The 17,611-nt window shown below is 43.9% G+C and overlaps 1 protein-coding gene across 1 annotated transcript in view; it reads right to left on the bottom strand.

Annotated features, from left to right (window-relative positions):
* The window catches only part of FMNL1 (formin like 1), a 62,713-nt gene that overhangs the window by 9,821 nt on the left and 35,281 nt on the right, over positions 1 to 17,611 (bottom strand). Inside the window, exons 5-18 of the mRNA XM_040438648.1 lie at positions 13,014 to 13,097; positions 12,042 to 12,167; positions 11,793 to 11,898; positions 11,624 to 11,700; positions 9,552 to 9,645; positions 9,403 to 9,477; positions 7,973 to 8,083; positions 7,697 to 7,846; positions 6,134 to 6,235; positions 5,802 to 6,027; positions 5,179 to 5,724; positions 4,979 to 5,103; positions 4,682 to 4,884; positions 3,889 to 4,123 (exon numbers count right to left, since the gene is read on the bottom strand). Of these exons, the coding sequence (XP_040294582.1) occupies positions 3,889 to 4,123; positions 4,682 to 4,884; positions 4,979 to 5,103; positions 5,179 to 5,724; positions 5,802 to 6,027; positions 6,134 to 6,235; positions 7,697 to 7,846; positions 7,973 to 8,083; positions 9,403 to 9,477; positions 9,552 to 9,645; positions 11,624 to 11,700; positions 11,793 to 11,898; positions 12,042 to 12,167; positions 13,014 to 13,097 (2,260 nt within the window). The remainder of the gene's footprint in view (positions 1 to 3,888; positions 4,124 to 4,681; positions 4,885 to 4,978; positions 5,104 to 5,178; positions 5,725 to 5,801; positions 6,028 to 6,133; positions 6,236 to 7,696; positions 7,847 to 7,972; positions 8,084 to 9,402; positions 9,478 to 9,551; positions 9,646 to 11,623; positions 11,701 to 11,792; positions 11,899 to 12,041; positions 12,168 to 13,013; positions 13,098 to 17,611) is intronic.

Raw genomic sequence — 17,611 nt, 5'->3', positions numbered from 1 at the left:
GGACTCATTCAAGTTTCCGTATATTGCAGGAGCGTGTAGACACAACCCATGGACAAGTGTGGCATTGTTTCTGGAAGAGAGCAGCCATGTTTTTCTAATCCTAGTGGACTTAGGATAGGATTTCCAAATCCAAACCCTTTAAAGTGGTATTCCAATGTTATAAATGCAGGTTCCACCTCTGACTGCACAGAATTGGTGAATGGTAGGAACTGGTATTTAATGTAAAGGATTCATTACACTACACACTGACATTATCTATATTAGTACACTTGGATGATGGGAGGTCTGTATGGGGACATCAAGACCTACAGTATCTCACAAAAGTGAGTCCACCCCTTTTTGTAAATATTTTCTTATATCTTTTCATGGGACAACACTGAAGATCTGACACTTTGACAAATGTAAAGTAGTCAGTGTACAGCTTGTATACCAGTGTATATTTGGTGTGCCCTCAAAATAACTTGACACACAGCCATTATTGTCTAAACAGCTGGCAAAAAAAAGTGAGTACACCTCTAAGTGAAAATGGCCAAATTGTGCCCAATTAGCCATTTTCTCTCCCCGCTGTCATGTGACTTGTTAGTGTTACAAGGTCTCAGGTGTGAATGGGGGAGCAAGTGTGTTAAATTTCTCTCATACTGGTCACTGGAAGTTCAACATGGCGGGCACCTCATGGCAAAGGACTGAGGATGTGAAAAAAAGAATTGTTGCTCTACATTGACTATAAGAAGATAGTCAAAACCTGAAACTGAGCTGCAGCATGGTGGCCAAGACCATACAGCTGTTTAACAAGACGGGTACCACTCAGAACAGGCCTCGCCATGGTCGACCAAAAAAGTTGCGTGCACGTGCTCAGCGTCATATCCAGAGGTTGCCTTTTCAAAATAGGAGTATGAGTGCTGCCAGCATTGCTGCACAGGTTAAAGGGGTGGGGGGTCAGCCTGTCAGTGCTTAGACCATACACTGCATCAAATTGGTCTGCATGGCTGTCATCCCAGAAGAAAGCCTCTTCTAAAGATGATGCAAAAGAAAGCCTGCAAACCGTTTGCTAAAGACAAGCAGACTAAGGACATGGGTTACTGGAACCATGTCCTGTGGTATGATGAGACAGAGATAAACTTATTTGGTTCAGATGGTGTTCACCAGGTGAGGAGTACAAAGACAAGTGTCTCTTGCCTACATCAAGCATGGTCGTGGTAGTGTCATGGTTTGGGACTGCATGAGTGCTGCCAGCTGTGGGGAGCAACAGTTCATTGAGGGAACCATGAATGCCAACATGTACTGTGACATACAGTGAGGAACAGAAGTATTTGAACACCCTGAGATTTTGAAAGTAATCCCACTTAGAAATCATGGAGGAGTCTGAAATTCACATTGTAGGTGCATTCCCACTCTAAGAGACAGAATTAAATAAAAATTCAGGAAATCACATTGTATGATTTTTAAAGAAATGTATTTGTCTTGCACTGCTGAACATAAGTATTTGAACACCTGAGAAAATCTGTGTTAATATTTGGTACAGAAGCCTTTGTTTGCAATTACAGAGGTCAAATGTTTCCTGTAGTTCTTGACCAGTTTTGCACACACTGCAACAGGGATTTTGGCCCACTCCTCCACACAGATCTCCTCTACATCTGTCAGGTTTCGGGGCTGTCGCTGAGCAACACAGAGTTTCAGCTCCCTCCAAAGATGTTCTATTGGATTTAGGGCTGGAGACTGGCTAGGCCACTCCAGAACCTTGATATGCTTCTTACGGAGCCACTCCTTGGTTATCCAGGCTGTGTGCTTTGGGTCGTTGTCATGTAGGAAGACCCAGCCACGACCCATCTTCAATGCTCTGACTGAGGGAAGGAGGTTGTTGCTCAAAATCTCACAATAAATGGCCCCATTCATCCTCTCCTTAATACAGTGCAGTCGTCCTGTCCCCTTCGCAGAAAAGCACCCCCAAAGCATGATGTTACCAGCCACATGCTTCACAGTAGGGATGGTGTTCTTGGGATGCAACTCATCCCTCTTTTTCCTCCAAACACGATGAGTGAAGTTTAGACCAAAAAGTTCTACTTTAGTCTCAGCTGACCACATTACTTTCTCCCATGCCTCCTTTGGATCATCCAGATGGTCATTGGCAAACTTCAGACGGGCCTGGACATGTCATGACTTGAGCAGGGGAACCTTCTGTGCAATGCATGATTTCAAACCATGAAGGCGTAGTGTTCTACTGACAGTGACCTTGGAAACTGTGGTCCCAGCATGTCATTGACCAGCTCCCTCCCTTGTAGTTCTGGGCTGATTCCTCACCTTTCTTATCAGTGATACCCCACGAGGTGAGATCTTGCATGGAGCCCCAGTCCGAGGGAGACTGAGTCGTCTTTAGCGTCTTCCATTTTCTAACAATTGCTCCAACAGTTGATCTATTTTCACCAAGCTGCTTGGCAATTGCCACGTAGCTCTTTTAAGCCTTGTAGAGGTCCACAATTGTCTCTGGTGTCTTTTGACAGCTCTTGCCCATGGTAGTAGTTGGCGTCTAAATGACTGTGGTGTGGACAGGTGTCTTTAAAAAGCTCATACAGGTGCTACTAAGTTAGATTAATGAGTGAAGAAGAGGTGGACTATTTAAAGTCAGAGTAACAGGTCTTTGAGAGCCAGAATTCTTGCTATTTCTCAGGTGTTCAAATACTTATGTTCAGCAGTGCAAGACAAATAAATTCTTAAAATCTGGAAATCACATTGTATGATTTTTAATTTTTTTTTGCTTTTTTATTCTGTCTCTCAGAGTGGGAATGCACTTACAATGTGAATTTCAGACCCCTCCATGATTTCTAAGTGGGAGAACTTGCAAAATCACAGGGTGTTAAAATACTTCTGTTCCTCACTGTACTGAAGCAGAGCATGATCCCTTCCCATTGCAAAATGGGCCACAGGGCAGTATTCCAACATGATAATGACCCCAAACACACCTCGAAGACAACGACTGCCTTGCTAAAGAAACTGAGGGTAAAGGTGCAGGACTAGCCAAGCATGTCTCCAGACGTAAAGCCTATTCGGCATCTATGGGGCATCCTCAAACGGAAGGTGGAGGAACGCAAGGTCTCTAACATCAACCAGCTTTGTGATGTCGTCATGGAGGAGTGGAAGAGGATTCCAGGGGCAACCTGTGAAGCTCTAGTGAACTTCATGCCCAGAGAGTTAAGGCAGTGCTGGAAAATAACAGTGGCCACACAATATTGACACTTTGGGCACAATTTGGCCATTTTCACTTAGGTGTGTAATCACTTTTGTTGCCAGTGGTTTAGACATTAATGGCTGTGTGTTGTTGTTATTTTGAGGGCACACCAAATTTACACTGTTATACAAGCTGTACACAGACTACTTTACATTGCATCAAAATGTCATATTTTTAGTGTTGTCCCATGAAAAGATATAATAAAATATTTACAAAAATGTGAGGGGTGGACTCACTTTTGTGAGATACTGTATATTTGAAAGTTTCCATATATGACAATGTACAAGCACATACATCTCTAAGACACTCCTATATCTATCATATATATGACTGACAGAGACATACAAGGGGGGTCTTCTTGCTCCTCACTTCCTGTTGGGGATTGAAGCTGAAGGAAAAAGATGGAAGACTCGCATTGAGCCTGAGAAGGAGGTTTCTAACCTTCAGCAATGATACTTTAAGTACATTCATATTCACAAATGAACAATAGATTGTAATCAACTATTATGAAGATTAAAAATACATATAAATCACACTATTCACTTTTATACAAATCTCATTGAATCCTGGTGAATGAGTCCTCCTGTTGTTCCTTACTCCAAATAATGTATACACTATACTTGAAGATTTTTATAATTTTGCCATATTTTTACACATGCACTAACCGGTGTAAGGCGAGCAGTGGTTTCAGGAAAGCTGGAGATAAAGATTATGGTGTTAACTTTCTCAGAGAGCCTAGGTATGGAGCAAAGATGGACCATGAATCTGTCTTCTGCCCCCAACTGGTCAAGAGGTTTCTCGTCCTTTAGATACCGAGAAATTTGTTGTCTCTCCCAGTCTGTTGGTAGAAACCTGGAAAGGAGCTCCAGAAAGTCTACATTCAGGGCTTCCATATCATACCTGTAATAAGAGGATTACCCGTTGCAAGATATGGAAAATTACAAAATTAGATATTCGTAGCTAGTGTTGAGTGAATTGAAGCCAAACGAATTGACTTCGATCTGAATTTCAGGAAAAATTTGATTCGCCGCAAAGCCGAATTCCCTCATGCCTCGTGGTAACGAATCTATTTTTCCTGAAATAGCGGCACGGCCATCTCGATTGAAGATATCGCGGGTTGACATCACCAAGCCAGCACACTGTCCGTGCCAGGCCAGCGTGATGAAGTCATCATGTGACTGAGTGAGTTTTTGAACAATGTCTTCAATCAAGATAGTCGCCACAGCTCTCTCCAAGAGCAAATAGGTGAGGCATCTGAGGGATTCAATGACGGGGGCGCTGCGATCACCGATCTCAGTCATTGCGCCCGCTACATACAAAGGAATGTGCTTTGTGACAAAGTAATTCATCACTAATCAAATTTCTTTATTAAATCGGTGAAGCAGCCAAATCAAATTTTTCATAACTTCGCTCATCACTATTTGTAGTGTCTCCATTTTTGAGTTTTTCAGTACTTACGACTGGATGGCAGCAGTGATGGCTTCAGGAGTCAGACCTCCTTTCTTGAGAGTAATTGCAAGGTTCTTGGCTCGATTTGGGTCAATTAGTGAGACTTTACTTGGCTGGTTCTGTGAAGGACCCACTTTCATAGAGAACTTGCTTTGGCTTGGACCCTGGGCTTTTGTCTTAAATTGGTTCTCAAATTCACTCATATCAAGTTCCTGGTAGTGAAGGAAGTACAACACCAAGTGAAATCTCTGCAATAACATTATTAAATATATTTGTATCAAAATGTAGATTTAAAATTTCTAATACCTGAAGCACCTTCTCATCGTTTAGCTGTGTGAATACTGTTCCAGTGATTTGTGTGGGTTTCAGAGCCACCCAGTTGAGGATAGGCATTCTGTATTTTGGCTGGATTGTTTTCTTTATGCTAACTCCTAAGGAAAGAACATTGGGACAAGATGCATGAGAAAATTATATCTCCATCATATAACATTACTCCTTAAACTTACCATTAGACATAGGTGTAGCAGGAGTGCCAGGTGGTGGAGCAGGAGGGCCTCCGGGAGGAGGTGGTGGAGCAGGAGGGCCTCCGGGAGGAGGTGGTGGAGCAGGAGGGCCTCCAGGAGGAGGTGGTGGAGCAGGAGGGCCTCCAGGAGGTGGTGGTGGTGGTGGTACAATAAGGCCACCAGTAGGCGGCGGTGGTGGATGTGGACCAGGAGGCATGGCAGAAGGTCCACATGGTGGTGGTGGAACAAGAGGGCTCTGAAGACCACCAGGTGGTAGTGGAGGAGGAGGTGGTGGAGAAGGAGTATCAGATTTAACAGTAGGCACAACCTGGGATTGCATTGATTCAGGTTGATGGCATATAGCATATTCATTCTTGGTCTCAGGAAGAGGAGGAGCAGCAGGTATTGTGGTAGAAGCAGCTCTCTCATTGGACTCTTGAAGTAGAGGAGCAGACAGAGCAGTTGTGATGTCTGACTCCAGTATTGACAGTAGAGGTATTGCAGATGCTTGGTTGTCAGGTGATCCTTTTGGCTTGTGAGAAGAGATATCTGGAACAGAACAAAAAACATTTCATCTTGTTTTGAAATGTATTAATGTTGACAAACAAATGTGTTAAATGACTTACCTGATTCCGATACTATGGTCAATCTGATGGCTGATGGTGAAGCTGGGCGGACAGTGGTGGTGGTGGTGGTGGTAGTAGTAGTGGACTTTGTGCTCATACAGATAGAATCTGGTTCTTCTGTGCAAGTTTCCCCTGCAGGTTCTACCCAGAGTACTGCTTTGTCACTCAATTTCACACTTGTGAGATTCTGATGGGTATCGGGAAGGTATTGTGATAGATGTTTCTCCTAGAATAGAGGCATTATCTAATACTGAAGACCTAGTGTTCCTGTTGACACATAAATTTAGGTAATGACATCATATGATCAATTCTATAATACAATCTACAGTTACCTTTGCTGTATTCAGCTCCTTTCGAGTTTGGTCCAATTGTTTCTCAAGCTCCGCCACTCTTCTCATGTACTCATTCTCTGTTTGCTGTAACTTTTCTGCTAGCTATAGGTGGAGAGGCAGAGATTTTCACATTCGCATTAAACCTAATGTTATAGGATAGTTCCTGGTGGTGACGCAAACCATAAGTGATAAAATAAAATCTGTGTGTGTGTGCGCGTGCGCATATATATATATATATATATATATATATATATATATCCATATCCATAGAAAAGGTTAGGCAGCACTCCTTTTTTCTTTTATATGGTGCCCGCGGTGGTCCCTCGACCCAGGACGGAATGGATTTACTAGTCTCAGAAAAGTCTAGAGCTGAGGTTTCAATTTTAGAAGCTCATGGTGCAAGACTAAGGACTGAGACAAGTAAGAAGCATCTAAATAGGGCCTGCACCTTGTAACACAGCTCAAACACAATTAGATTGATCGTGTGGAGCTGCAATACCAGACACAAACCATTGACATGTTTGATGCTGTTTCTAGAAGTTATACACTTTTTTTTTCTAATCCTGGACAATTCTTTTTATATGGTCAGGGTCATTCAACAAAGTTTGCATAAATCGATAGTACAGGTAAATGTAAGAAACTTTGTAATATATCTGAGAAAAACGTCTCTCCTAAACAAAGTCTGTTCTAAGTCCATCTTGAGAGACGTGATGGCAGCCAGCTCATTAAAGGATTAGCTTACATGCTGCCCAAGTTTATGGAGAATGGATGGGTGAAAGGAGGGCAGAGCAGGGAGAGAGACAGAGACCACACAAGAAGAGTTGGAGGAATGCTGCTAAAGGGAGAAAATGCTTTTTTATTTGATAAAGTATATTACATGGTTTCTTAATCACATGTGCTATTTATTTATACAAAGTTCATTGAAATTACAATGACCATTTAAATCTCTCAGTATCCCCTGCTTGTCCATTGCCTGTGATTGATCTAAGTAAAACCTTTCAGATTGCAATGTACACCAGAGCACTGTATTATAGGAGCGTGGCTGTGGGATTAGAGAGTGACTGACAAAATCTTGACTGCTTCTATTAGCCACCAGTAGAACTGTGAATGTATGTGTATATGTATATGTGTGTGTGTGTATATATATTTGTATAGTGGTGTTCCTGTTCAGGGGTGGACTGACCATAGACCCTAGAGGGAAATTTCCTGGTGGGCCTATGCCCAGGGGACCGTCCGTGCCCTCCTCATGGCCTCTGGCTGGGTACATTATGATCTGATGCTCTCAGCACTAATCAATGCTAGGAACACAATGCTAGCAGCTGCTGGTGACCTCCTGAATTTAACTGTATCACCGTCCTCAGTATGGTAATAGGGCAGTATTTTATGCTGCACTGCGGTATTTGATTTTGCTGGTGCAGTATTTTTTGCTGTACTACGGTATTGCTGACCCTGCTTACTTGTGGCTTGTGTTGGCCCTGCCTATTTTTGTTGCCCCGCCTTCTGTCAGTTTGGACTCTCCTACAAAGTTCCCAATCCACTCTTGTTCCTGTTAAAATAACTTACATGTGCTAAGTGTCCTTGTAGGTCCTCTACGTGCTCTAGCATTTCATTTTTGCTCTCTGTATCTTCCAGGAGGTTGTTCACATCGAAGATATTGTCAAGATAAGCCTGGATTTGGACCTGGAGCCTTTCACTCTCTGTATGCTTCAGAACCTTCAGAATAAAACATCCACGTATTTAACATCCACGTCATGTTCTATCCATTGCATTTTTCTCCATATACATAAAGAACGGTGTATACAATAATTAAAGTCTGCTTGGAAATATGCAGGAGCCTACCTCAAGATATGCATCCAGTCCTAACAGGGAGAATTGATACTGCAAATACACCCGAAAATTCATGTTTTTCACAGAATGCACCACGATATTAATGAACTGCATGCACGCTACCTGCAAAAGAAACATTAAAAGGAGAGAATAAAATGCTTCAAAAATTCTTCTTATAAGCATTATTATTATGGACAGAGCAGGTCACAGCTTAGACCAAGGGATAAGATTTCTTTCTCTGTTTACAATATTGTGTCATATGTATGTATGAAATTATAGCTTGTTTTATTGCAACGTGATCAGAATCCTAAAGGAACATTTTAAATAAATTAGTACTGTGTTATGTCTAGTGCAGGGCAGTGTGGCACTGACGTCATGCACCACCCTATAGTACATTCCTAGTGCAGGGCAAGTTTTGCTAGCAGTTTCTCTTATGCACACAACCGTTGTTTTTGTCCGCCTTTTTTTTTGCAGGTCAGATGAGGACCTATTCACTCCAATGGGACCGCAAAAGATGCGGACAGCATACCGTGTGCTGTCCACATCCGTATGTCCATTCTGCGGCACCCGCCAAAATATAGAACATGTCCTATACTTGTTCCGTATTACGGACAAGGATAGGACAGTTCTATTACGGGCCAGATGTTCTGTTCCGCAAAATGCCCTAAAGAAGGCTCCTTGACTGCGGTTTAGGGTCCATTCACACGTCCGTGTGTGTGGATCCGCAAAACACGGACATCGGCGATGTGCGTTCTGCATTTTGCGCACCGCACATCGCCGGCACTTAATAGAAAATGCCTATTCTTGTCCGCAATTGCGGACAAGAATAGGACGTGTTCTATATTTTTCGGGATCGGAATTGCGGACCCGGAAATGCAGATCCGCAATTCCGGATCCGGGCAGCCCATTGTGCTGCCCTATAGAAATGAATGGGTCCGCAATTCCGTTCCGCAAAATGCGGAACGAAATTGCGGACGTGTGAATGGACCCTTAAGGTGTAGCTTTTGATTATGTTTAGCTATATAAATAAATGCCTACATCATCCACACAAATCATGGCTGCATTTATCTAGTCTTGAACGGACCAAATGAAGACAACAGATTTTGGTTGAGACGAAGACCCTTAGAGTTAACGTGCCAGATATGATTATTATCCTCTTCTACGTCTTTCCAAAAACACAGTTAGGGACAAGAGCGTACTTTTCATTATACTCCTCTATTCAAGAGTTCCTCTCTTTCATGGTTGGTCTAGTCACCATTTCAATATGTGGTGGGTACCCAGACAGGGATGTGGTTCTGCAGTTTTGATGAACCAAACAGAAGATGTACTTGAGAGAAGGGGGAACAAGGACCTCATGTTGCAGGTGGTATGGAGTGTGCCGGTGTCAAGCAGCACTTGAAAGAGTCTTATTTTTATGATTACTGTAGAGCTTTGAAACTCACCATGAAATCAATGTTGCTGTCTTCGGTCTTGAAATAGTCCATCAGCTTTTCAAACCTGGAGCTTTCATCACATACCTGTGCAAAAATCAAAGTCAAGATGTAGAATAGACATTTCAGTGTAGAATTACATGGCCATGTCTGCTGCTTACCTCCTTGAAGTAGTTGAATGCTGAGAGAATTAACTCATGTCCTCCACGGACTAGACATACTGCAGCCAGCAGCTCCAGAACCAGAGCCTTGGTACTGAACCCAGAACAAAAGATGGTCAGTTATAAGTTTATATGTTGGTTGGGTGCATTGTCAGTGAGGGAGTGTATATGATATACTGTCATGGTGCATTGGTAAGGATTGAGACACGTAAGGAGCATATAACCAAGATCTTCACCTTAAATGGGTTGTCTAGTTGTAGAAAAACATGGCTGCTTTGTTTCTAAAATGGTGCTAAACCTGTCCATAGATTGTGTCTGGTATTGCCCCATTCACTTCAATGGAGCTGAGCGCAATACCAGAATCATTGTCAGGGGAAGACTGGCCACACAGCAAAGCCTACCTTGGAAATTCATGGTGGGCCGCCGGGAGCCCTGCATGGCTCCCGGCCAGGTACATAATGGTCTGATGCTGCCAAAGTTGATTAAGGATGAGAGAGTCAGGTACCTATGTCCTCAGGCTCATACAGAGCTGAAACATTGCATCGGATACAATAAGTGGATCATTCACAGAGTGCTGACCAGATCTCCATTTTTTGCATTATGTGGACAAGTAAACCTTTGTCTAGTGAGCTATGCACCTTATAGCTTCATAGTTTGGACTGAGTGCTGTTGTATATATATCCAGGGGCAGACTGGGAACTTAAAGTGGCCTCATGTTGCAGGCAGGTCCAAATTGATAAAAGGCAGGGCCAATATAAGAAGGCGAGGGCCAACATTACTGTAGTGCAGCACAAAATACTGCGGTCTTCGCCATACCATTTAACCCTATCAGTTGAATGCAGGAGGCACTTTCTTCTGCATAAGTACCTTAGGCTTCTAGCATTAATTAAGGCCTCCTGCACACAAACTTGTGCTGGTCGTTGCCGTATCGCGGACCGCATTTGCGGATCCGCAATACATGGGCATTCCAAATCACGGATGCGGATCCATTCACTTCAATGGGTCCGCAAATCCGCAGATACGGAATGGTGTGGTACGGAAGCGCGGAAAGGAACCCTACGGAAGCACTACAGAGCTCTATCTTTTTGCAGAACGGGCGGATTGCAGACCCATTAAAGTGAATGAGTCCGCGATCCGCTGCGGGTGCCCCACGGTCGATGTTCGTGCATTACGGCCCGCAGCACGGCCACAGGGCGCACACGTTGATGTGCAGGAGGCCTAATGCTGAGAGCATCACATCCTAATGTACCCAAATGGTGGCTGTGAGGAGGGCTTGGATGGCCCTCTGGGCATTGGCCCCTGGGAAATTTCCCTGTAGGGTCTATGGCCAGTCTGCCCCTGTATATATCTAAAGTGTAGCACAATATACAGCCCCTCTATGGTATTAGTGGCCCTGCCTACATGTGCTGACCCCACCTACTTTTGTTGGCCTCACCTTCTGTCAATTTGGGCACACCTAAAATGTGGGACCACTTTAAATTTCTAGTCAGCCCCTGAACTATTGATCGGCATGGTGCAATTTCTAGAAGATCCCTGAAATGTTTTTCTGGTCTTGCAGAAAAAAGGCATTTATAGTGACTGCAACTAAATTGCACCGCTTGCTATGGCCAATAAGACAATTTTTTCAACCTGAAAACAGATTGGGGCAGATTTATTAAAAATATACTTTTGTACCAGATTTACTAGAATTTATGCCGGACAGTGGTGTGAATTACAGTTCAGATCTGCAACAGCTTATAGCTGGTATAGATTTGATTTTCTGGTGGACAACTGGGAAATGCACCAGTTTTATTAAGAGGCCTGACCCTAAGAATACATGGCACACTTTTTACACCAAGAGATTTTATACTAGAACTGTGGTATCAAACAGCAGTCTTAGTATTTCTGCCCCAGTGGTTCTCAAACGGGTCTAAGGTATTGAATCAAGACATATATGGGACTTGAGGTTTTTGACATAAATGACCATCATTGGGCAGACTAGATGGGTCAAATGGTTCTTATCTGCCGACACATTCTGTGTTTATCATAACCGCACTCTTCTTTTGAGTTTAAATATTCTTGCCTTTACTTACCGAGCATTCTTGTTGGTGAGGCTGAGGGTAATCTGTCTGACACAGGAGGGGTGAGACATAACCATGCTAAATCCTAACTGTAAATAAAAAAGGGTGAAGCTATGAGGTCAATATGTCACCATCTATCTGGGAGACTGATCGTCAAATAGTGTATGTGAAAAGTGCTTACCTGGTAGTTCATGATTGCCCGTAAACACATGATACAGACATGTACATCATCCTTCATATTCACGTGTTTAGAGTTTCTCATTGTGGCGCGGTTGTAAAAGTTATATCTGTTGGGTTACAGATTGCACAAACCAGTGATTAATACCATTACAACATTATAGCTTAGAGTACATTACGTCCAGCAATGGAAAGATGCAAACGATGCTGGTGGCGAAGAGTAGTTAAAAAGGACTATAGTAATGGACATTACTTGGTAGTCAGGTGTCGAGCTCTTGAAGGAGAAGACGATGTGCTGCTTTTGTTAATATCTTCTAAGGATCTCTGTAAAGCTTTGGGTTTCTCTGGTGTGCCATTATCGGAGCTGTCCCTATCAAACCTGTAAAAGAAAGGTTTATGAACAATATGTTAGGCTATGTTCACACTGCATTTAGCATGTCCATTCAACACGTGGCATGGTATATACTCCTGATGTTTATACTGGATGATACCATAGGTCCCCAGGACCAAATGGATTCCAAAAAGGTGTCTTTTGGCACCTGCTGAGGAGGTATAGGTCTCTGTTTTTGGTATGGTATACAGTGGCATATGCCAGGGCTTCATATTTGGTACATACTCCAGAAAATGTGCCAAACATAGCCACAAAGCACCATGTGAAACAGAGCCTAATTTATAGCTGGGAAGACAAGTTGAGAATCTGCTAGAGAGCACAAGTGAGTAAGTCACCCTCCTTAATATCTCTATATTTACAGAATATGGGCATACTGGCATCTACATGCCTGAGAAAGAGGTCTGATAGCCAAAACTTTGTGGCATGCCCTAATCTATGAGCACCAAGAAAAGATTGCTCTATGGATTCCTGTATCAAGCACGAATACTCCTTGAAGAGCCCTTTAATCTTCAAAGCAAAACACGATTCTCCAAAATAGCAAGTTGGCTATAGATCTAAGATAATGGTCTTCTAGGAGTCATGACTCCTTCTGGTGCCACTTATCCTGAGGGAAAATAAAAGGATCTAGTAATGAAAACTCCATCCTGTTTGATCCTTGTACCGTCCCCTTTCCATGAGCAAGTGTCTACCAACACTAGACTCATCACTGATGGACCCACTGACTGATCTAATGAGTATGATCCTATACACTATCCAGTGAAGAACCACCGTTATTACATGACATAATAAATACTCATCAGAATTCAATTAGAATTCAGAATATTTTTTACTTACGAACAGGATTCCTGAGCGAAGGACAGGTATTCAACCAGAACATCCAGACCACCAGCCTCTTTGCTGAGAAATTCTTCCACCCACCTGTGATCAGGAGAGACTTCTATGAGTTAGTTAAGTATACAGAGAGGATTGTCCTATAATTTATTTATATCACGGGTGACTTATGCATACTTTTATTGTTCAAAATTTCTCTGGAGATGGCCATTTTGGAAATATACATCCTTCCTGTAGTGTCTGACAATACAGCAGGGTATGTTTACTTTATGGCAGCTACAATGAATGGGTGTTAAAGGGATTTTCCCATCACAGACAATGGGGGGGATATAGAGAACGGAGAGGGAAAAGGTGGTGGAGGGCACACTGCGCATGCGCAGCCACCCTCCATTCATTTCTATGGGGCTGCCAAAAATAGCCAAGCACTGGCTTGGCTATTTCCGTCAGCGCCATAGAAATGAATGAGAGCAGTCGCCGCGCAAGTGCGGTGCGCTCCCATTCACTTATATGAGAAGCTTAGATCAAGCAACCGCTCTCCCTGGGCTTCTGTCACCCCACTAAACTTTTTTTTTTTTTTTTTGTGTACTTATAATCCCTATCCTGCGATATATCTATACATTATGTTATTAATCATTTTCGTTCAGTAGATATGTCAAAAAACACACTTTTATAATATGCTAATTACCTGTCTACCAGCAAGTAGGGCGTCTACTTGCTGGTAGCAGCCGCAAAAAACCGCCCCCTCCTCCTGTTGATTGACAGGGCCAGCCGTGATCTCCTCCTCCGACTGGCCCTGTCAGCATTTCAAAAATCGCGCGCCTGTGTCGATTCGGCGCATGCGCTCTGAGATAAGGAGGCTCGCCTCCTCAGCACTCCCTCAGTGCGCCTGCGCCGATGACGTCACCGAAAGAGAAGACGTCAGCAAGATGGTGCACCACCACATAATGGGTGTCAGGTCCGAGCATTCCTAGATGAACAGTTTCCTGGAAAGTGGATTGGTCGTCGTTGGCCAGTTGAATGGCCCCCAAGGTCTCCCGATCTGACCCCCTTAGACTTTTATCTTTGGGGTCATCTGAAGGCAATTGTCTATGCTGTGAAGATACGAGATGTGCAGCACCTGAAACTATGGATACTGGAAGCCTGTGCTAGCATTTCTCCTGCGGTGTTGCTATCAGTGTGTGAAGAGTGGGAGAAGAGGGTTGCATTGACAATCCAACACAATGGCCAACACATATAAAATGTGTTCAAAGTGGTCAGAAACTTGTAAATAACTCATGAAAGAATAAAGTTATGTTAAAACCAAGCACACCATTGTTTTTCTTGTGAAATTCCTAATAAGTTTGATGTGTCACATGACCCTTTTCCTATTGAAAAAACAAAAGTTGGATTCAAAATGGCCGACTTCAAAATGGCCGCCATGGTCACCACCCATCTTGAAAAGTTTCCCCCCTCACATATACTAATGTGCCACACACAGGAAGTTAATATCACCAACCATTCCCATTTTATTAAGGTGTATCCATATAAATGGCCCACCCTGTATTTAGTGATGATGATGCAGCAGGATGAATTCTGAAGTGTTTCGGGCAATATTATCTGCTCATATTCAGCTTCAGAACTCATTGGACAGCGCTTCACAGTGCAGCTGGACAATGACCCAAAGCATACTGCAAAAGCAACCAAAGAGTTTTTTAGGGGAAATAAGTGGAATGTTCTGCAATGGCCAAGTCAATCATCTGACCTGAATCCGATTGAGCATGCATTTCACTTGCTGAAGACAAAACTGAAGGGAAAATGCCCCAAGAACAAGCAGGAACTGAAGACAGTTGCAGTAGAGGCCTGGGAGGCACATATGCAAACTGTTGTAATTCCTACACCGTTCACCTGATTTGGATGTAAATACCCTCAAATTAAAGCTGACAGTCTGCAGTTCAAGGACATCTTGTGTGTTTCATTTCAAATCCATTGTGGTGATGTATAGAGCCAAAAATGTTAGAATTGTGTCAATGTCCCAATATTTATGGACCTGACTGTATTATGTCTGCTTCTACATTGACTACTGAAACATATAATCGGCTGACATTCTCTGATTTCTGATGCTCACTTCTCAGCAGTCACCTCATTAACTTTACAGGGAGAAGACTTTAAAGAGGTTGTTCATCTTCGGGGACCTTTCTGCCAGACCCACCCCACGTCGCAGGACTTGCAAAGACTTACCTGTTCTGCCACCGCTGCCTTTCTCTGGTCTCCATTGTGTCAACAACCGTTTGATAGGGGTCCTGTGGCCATTGCAGCCAATGACTGGCCACAGCAGTAGGATTGCCACCTGGCTGGTATCTCTCCGGCAAGGCCGGTATTTTAGTTGCCCTGCCAGTTTCCTACAAGGACTGCTACTAAGGAGCGCTTCCATTGCGGAGCACTCATTTGTGCAGCCTTTACCCCACACACACACACTCTGCTGCTGACTGGATGTGCAGGAGAGGACTTGTGAGTCCTGTTCTTAGCTTCCAGTCAGCAGTGAGCAAATGGAGGAGGAGAGTGCTTTTTTTTTTTTTTGGCAGAAGGGGGCACTAATGGTGGGCATTATTTTCCTGGGGCACAAATGGGGGCATTATGCTTACTGGGGGCACCACTAATGGGGTCATTATTCTTACTGGGGAGCATTAAATTGGGCCATTACTCTTTCTAGGGAACACTTATGCGGGGCATTAATTCTGGGGTCCACTAATGGAGGCATTACTGGGGGGCGGGCACTAATAGGGGCATTAATATTACTGCGGGCACTAATGGGGCAGTATTAATTCTGGAGGTGCTAATGGGGGCATTATTAATGCTAGGGGGCACTAATGGGGCATTATTAATTCTGCAAAGAAAAAGGGGGTCAGTCAGCACATCCCAAAGCGCAGGGGCACGTTGCTATGGTTGAAACCAACACTGTAAAACAAAACATGCAATGCAACAGCTCACTGCAAATCAAATAAAGCACAATAATTGCAAGTGCCATACTAATAAGTTAGAGATGCTTGGCAAATAATTTTGTACAAAATTATTTGAGCCCGTCTGCCGCACGTCAAGGCGATCTCTGTGGGTTCCTAACACTAAATTCTACCTGTTATGTGCCATGACGGCTACCATATAATTCAGCGATATAATGGTGGCACCAAAAATGACAGAAAGTAAGGCAGGCCCAGCATGCATGTGGAACCTACACTCGCTGAATTATATGGTAGCCGTCATGGCACATAACAGGTAGAATTTAGTGTTAGGAACCCGTCTTACAGAGATAGCCTTGACGTGCGTCAGAGGGGCTCAAATAATTTTGTACAAAATTATTTGCCAAGCATCTCTAACTTATTAGTATGGCACTTGCAATTATTGTGCAATTTTGTACTTTATTTGATTTGCTGTTGCATTGCATGTTTTGTTTTACATTATTAATTCTGGGCGCCACTAATGGGGGCTTTAATATTACTAGGGGCATTAATATTACTAGGGGCATTAATATTATTGGGAGCCACAGTATGACAGCGACTTAACACCCCGTGTTAATCCACGCCCCAAAACCACACCCCCTTTGCGGTGTGGCTTAACTTGGCAGGTTTTTTTTGTTGGGAAAGGTGGCAACCCTACAGAGCAGTGATGTGTGCCCCATGTGTTATGTCACGGGGTCACAGGACACATCACTGTTGTGGCCAGTCATTGGCTACAGTGGCCACATGACCCTTGTCAAACTGGTTGGTCGGCCACGTGCGTCAAACTGAATGTTGAAATGCGGAGATCAAAGTGAGGCAGCGGCAATGAGGGATGAAGGAACTAGAACCCAGCTGCAGGGGGCAGGTAAGTATGCTTCCCTCTGCAGGGCCTGGGGCAATCTATCAGGAAAACCCCCCGAAAATGAAAATGTCAGCCTATGGGCTCTTTCACACTTGCGTTATTGTCTTCCGGCATAGAGTTCCGTCGTCGGGACTCTATGCCGGAAGAATACTGATCAGGATTATCCTAATGCATTCTGAATGGAGAGTAATCCGTTCAGGATGCATCAGGATGTCTTCAGTTCCGGTACGGAACGTTTTTTGGCCGGAGAAAATACCGCAGCATGCTGCGCTTTTTGCTCCGGCCAAAAATCCTGAAGACTTGCCGCAAGGCCGGATCCGGGATCAATGCCCATTGAAAGGCATTGATCCGGATCCGGCCTTAAGCTAAACGTCGTTTCGGCGCATTGCCGGACCCGACGTTTAGCTTTTTCTGAATAGTTACCATGGCTGCCGGGACGCTAAAGTCCTGACAGCCATGGTAAGTGTAGCGGGGAGCAGGGGAGCAGCATACTTACCGTCCGTGCGGCTCCCCGGGCGGTCCAGAGTGACGTCAGGGCGCCCCAAGCGCATGGGGCGCTCTGACGTCATTCTGGAGCGCCCGGGGAGCCGCACGGACTGTAAGTATACTGCTCCCCCGCTCCCCGCTCCTACTATGGCAACCAGGACTTTAATAGCGTCCTGGGTGCCATAGTAACACTGAAAGCATTTGGAAGACGGTTCCGTCTTCAAATGCTTTCAGTACACTTGCGTTGTTACGGATCCGGCAGGCACCTCCGGCAACGGAAG

This window comes from Bufo bufo, chromosome 6, assembly GCF_905171765.1.
Source record: "Bufo bufo chromosome 6, aBufBuf1.1, whole genome shotgun sequence".
NCBI lineage: Eukaryota > Metazoa > Chordata > Amphibia > Anura > Bufonidae > Bufo > Bufo bufo.
This window is presented reverse-complemented; position numbering and strand designations above follow the sequence as displayed.